This window comes from Alligator sinensis, unplaced genomic scaffold (assembly GCF_000455745.1).
Source record: "Alligator sinensis unplaced genomic scaffold, ASM45574v1 scaffold1553_1, whole genome shotgun sequence".
Taxonomy (NCBI): Eukaryota; Metazoa; Chordata; order Crocodylia; family Alligatoridae; genus Alligator; species Alligator sinensis.
Genome location: NW_005843054.1, coordinates 193,671 through 198,034, shown reverse-complemented (window position 1 = coordinate 198,034; position 4,364 = coordinate 193,671). Strand labels below are relative to the sequence as shown.

The 4,364-nt window shown below is 47.8% G+C and overlaps 1 protein-coding gene across 1 annotated transcript in view; it reads right to left on the bottom strand.

Annotated features, from left to right (window-relative positions):
• The window catches only part of ITGAV (integrin subunit alpha V), an 82,327-nt gene extending 82,073 nt beyond the window's left edge, over nt 1-254 (bottom strand). The window contains exon 1 of the mRNA XM_025193472.1: nt 9-254. Within this exon, the coding sequence (XP_025049257.1) occupies nt 9-14 (6 nt within the window). The 5' untranslated portion in view covers nt 15-254. The remainder of the gene's footprint in view (nt 1-8) is intronic.
• Nucleotides 255-4,364: the final 4,110 nt, after the last annotated feature.

Below are 4,364 nucleotides of genomic sequence, written 5' to 3'. Positions count from 1 at the left end.
AGGGGGGAAGCCATGGTGGGGTCGGGTCGGGCCGGGCCGGCGGGCGCTGCCTGTTTTGCTCCCGGTTCCCTCTTCCTCCAGGCAGGGGCGAGGGCGGGGAGGAGCCGCTGTCACCTCCCCTTGTCCCTCCGGTCGATGCGAGGCGCCGCCCCGCGCAGGGAGGGCAGGAAGCGGGCGGGGAGGAGCGCGGGCCGGGCCGGGGCCTCGTCCCTTCCCTGTCTCCGGGAGCTCTGTCTCGCCCAGCTTCCCCCGGGCTGAGGGCCCGGCCCTGGAGGCGCAGGTGCGGAGAGCACGGCCGTGGCATCCTTCGTCTGCCCCAGGTGGCGGGAGTTGCAGCCTGCGAGCAGGGGCAGGCCGGAGGTTGGTGGGCAGCGCTCTGCCTTGCCCCTACAGGGCGCACACACGTTACTGGAGCCGCTCTGCCTTGCAGCGTCTTCATTTGAACCCTCCTGCCGCAAGGGCTCAGTTTTCGCAGGATCCAGCCCTTTGAAAGCGCCCTGCAGCCGGGCACGTCAGTGTGGTCACAGCTGCAGGGTGTTTTCAGGGGCAAAAGCAGTCGCTTCTGTCTGCGCCGGCCAGGACACCGGGCTCCTTTCTGGAGCTGGGAGCCGGGTGTTCTGGCAGGGGCGGCTAGTGCCTCCTGAGTCTGGGGGGGCACCAGCAGAAGCCAGCGGCGGGGATGAGGCTGGCGAGCACCTGCAGACACTGCTAGCGGTAGCAGGGACAGAGCTGGTGAGTACCTGCACATGCCAGGGGCAGCAGCAGGGCAGCCCAATGGGGGGGGGCACATGCCCCCCTGTGCTCCCCCACCAGTTGCCTATGCATCCTGGGATGCTGGAGGACTGCAAAATTGTTCATTTTATCATCCTGGGGTGGACTGAAGTTGCCTTGACACAGCTGGATTGCAGGGCCCTGAGTTAAACTCCTGCCTGACGTGTTGTAACTTTGAGAGGTGCGAAGGACACTGTGCGAGTGAACAAGCTTTACTGCGGACGCTGGCAAGTTACGTGCCCCTACTGGGGTGGAAGTGGAAATTGTAGCTTCACCCTTAGCTTTATATGCTTTTTGGCCCAGGCTTAGCCCTCAAGCTGGTTAGAGGTGTCTGGTGTAAAATAGGGGAGGAAGGTGACTTGAAGTCCTTCCTAAAAAGCTATCCAAGAAATAGAGGGTGCCTGTAGAGGTATGGGGTGCCTGTTCTGCCATGCTGTAATCACAGCGCATCAGAGCAGACTTGGTTAATCATCCTCTAGCAGCGTCAGTGTCTTGTGTACGCAGCATCCCCGCGCTTCAAAATGGTGGCAGGGTGCTTTAACTAAAGCCTGTCAAACGAGCTTTAGTTAAAGTGCCCCTACAGCCATTTTGAAGCGCGTGGGATGCTGAAAACACAGGACACAGGCTGCCCACAAGATGTTGTGGGCGCTTTAATTAGAGTGGCTCCCGAGAGCCGCTCTAATTAAAGCGCCTACCCCCAAGCACGTTGTAAAGATGCCCAGAGTAGGGCAAGGCGTAAAATGCCATTGGACTCCAGACAAGAAAAGCAAAGGAGAAAAAATAAACTTCCAATTCTCTCGTGGCGGGAGGTGACTAGAAATGTGCCTTGGAATTCCACAGGTTCTCAACCAGGGCCCTGCAGCACCCTGGGGTGCCCTGAGAGCCTTTCAAGGGTGCCACACAAGGTTAACCCTCTTAGGTGTACAGACACGATAAAATGAGATTTCCGATAGGAATCCACATTCTGACCGCTTGTGTTCTTTCTGAGTTCTCTGTAACAGGAGTATTGCTCATTATTTTTCTGTAGTCTAAAAGCAAGTGAAAAATAAAAGCTCGCATTTTTCAAGGGGTGCCTTGAGTCTAAAAAAACGGTTGAGAACCACTGCCGTAGGCAGGCAAATGTTGTGCAATATATTTATTTAACAGCAAAAGATCTATTAGAAAGGGGGAAATATTTAGATTACTCCAGATTAGAGGAGAGGCTGGGGAACTTCAAAACAGGTGGGTGAATGGAACATGTACTGGCAGATTAGATCCAGTGTGACAAATACAAGGTCATATACGCTGAAAGGAAAAGCTTGAACTCTGTAAAATTTAACAGATCCAAATTAATGTCAGCCCCCTGCAAGAAAGGCTTTGATTTCACTGTGAACAATTCAGTGGGAACCAGGTGTACACAAAGGTACACCAGTGTTATAAAAAATAAGTAGATGGAATATAATTTATAGTATAGCAGTTATGTGCTTGGAATACTGTATAGCCGGGGTGTGTAGCAGTCAAAGATATGGCCTGTGGGCTGGATACATCCTGCATAGCCATATATCATCTGGCTGCTGGTACTGCCTATGGGTCACTGGCAACATGTGGTATCTGCTGGATGGCTGCATGTGGCTCATGCAGCATCTGCTCCAGTTGTGTCCTGGAGCAGCCACTCCATGCAGCACAGCCCAGGAGCAGCCATGTGCTACTGTGGGGCCATGCCACTCTGGGGTTCTGGGGCTGTACAACACAGCCCTATGCCAGCAGCTCCGGGGCCATGCAGCACAGCCTGGAATAGGCCAGAGCAGGACCCAGCTGCACATAGTACCCACTCCAGCCATTCCAGGACGCATGCTGGGTCTGGAACATGGGACCGGTCTGGTCCACGAACTGGCCCCATGCCACTCCCTACTGTTGAGCAAAAGGTATGGACTGAAAAAAGAAAGGATTTGGAAAGAGATAACGAAGTGATTAGAGGCAGAGAAATTGAAACAGCTGTTCAGTTTAGACAGGGTGCTAATAAGAGGGAAAGTTATAGAGACATATAAGTATACACTTTTTTTTTTAGTCTAGATGGGGTACCTCTTTTACCCTAATCTACCATTTCTTAAAATACCAAAATAGGATAAATATTCCCGTTAAACTGAAAATAACTGTTTTAAAACTAATAAAACAAAGTAGTGTATAAGTAAGGTGGAACCCAAATTCACAGACTTTCACCAGTTTAGCAAATTCAAATAGGATTGGGGATTTATGTGGATAAAAAAATCTACAGTTACATTAGACAAAAAGAAAAGAGTTAATGGATTTAAGAATTTCTCTTAGGAACAGATGTTTTCTCATCATCATTTTCTTGCATCTTCCTCCAGAGTAGTATCCCTGGCAGAGAAAGGGATACTTGACTAGATGGACCAGTCGCACAAATCCCATGGCCTTAAATCTCCAGATCTGAAACTCACATTATCTTAATCTTTAAGTATTATGGAATTATTCATTTTAATATTGCTGCCCTTTCCTTAGCGGGAATCAGAAAACTACAGTTGTGGGTAATTGATGTCTTCTTCCTCTTCCTTGGTGTCCAGCCAACTGAGGAATTCCTCTCCTGCTCAGGGAATATTGAGGAAGATGGGCATTCGCCGTTATGGGCATACTGGACCCCTGCTGTCGGTTTGAAAGCACATCAGTGCCTAAAAGGTGGCTGTTCTGCTAAGAGTCTTTGCAGCATACATGAGGACACCACAAAACTGAGACAACTGTGATCTGATTTCCAGTGACATGCTTGGAATGGTTCAAGTGGTCTGTCTGTCTGCCCTCATAATGCAAGCATCCATTACAGAGAAAAACTGCTGATCAATATTAGAAGACAGGGTAGAGACCATCTAGCAGATAAATAATAACAGGTATATTAAATCATTTTTGAAGTCAAGACAGTCTATAGTAGATTAAAATTGGAGATACAGGTCGAGATAATCGGGATCTTTAAATAGTTTCTGAATCAGTTCTGGATTTAATAAGGCAAAGTAATGTAGCCTACTAAGAATCAGAAGGTTTATTCTGTCCTTCCTTATAGAAAGCAACAACATTTGACCTCTAAGTAAATTTAGGAAGTTGTCAATGAAAAAGATTGTAAGTGGAAGAAAATAAGAGGCAGAGGGATTTCTTGTTTCAGTTGTGTCATTTAAAACAGATAATAAAAGGAAAAATAATAAAAAGGGTGATGATTCTTTTGGCTTGTATATCTGTATTTTATGCCTTAACTGTTTCTTCCAAAATAGATGCATCTCTTTCTACTTAGAGACTGTAGAAGGTGACTGCAGCTGTCAATCCTAATGAACTGTTTATTCATTTAACCTGGGTTGTATAGTCTGTTTCCTTAAGAAATGCTTCTTTTCCTTACTTTATTTTTCTTACCTTGCATTACAGCTGGGATTTTAGGAGGGATTTGTTTTAAATCACATTGCCATGCAGGACTCTTCTTAGGTAGCCTGTGTCTTTAGAATATAAGCTTTCACGTAGTGTCTAGTACCTGTGATTACAAAGAGGGTGTTCTGAATTTACACTGGCATGCTGTTAAGTGCACAGGCAGACACAACTATACAGGGACCAAAAATAAA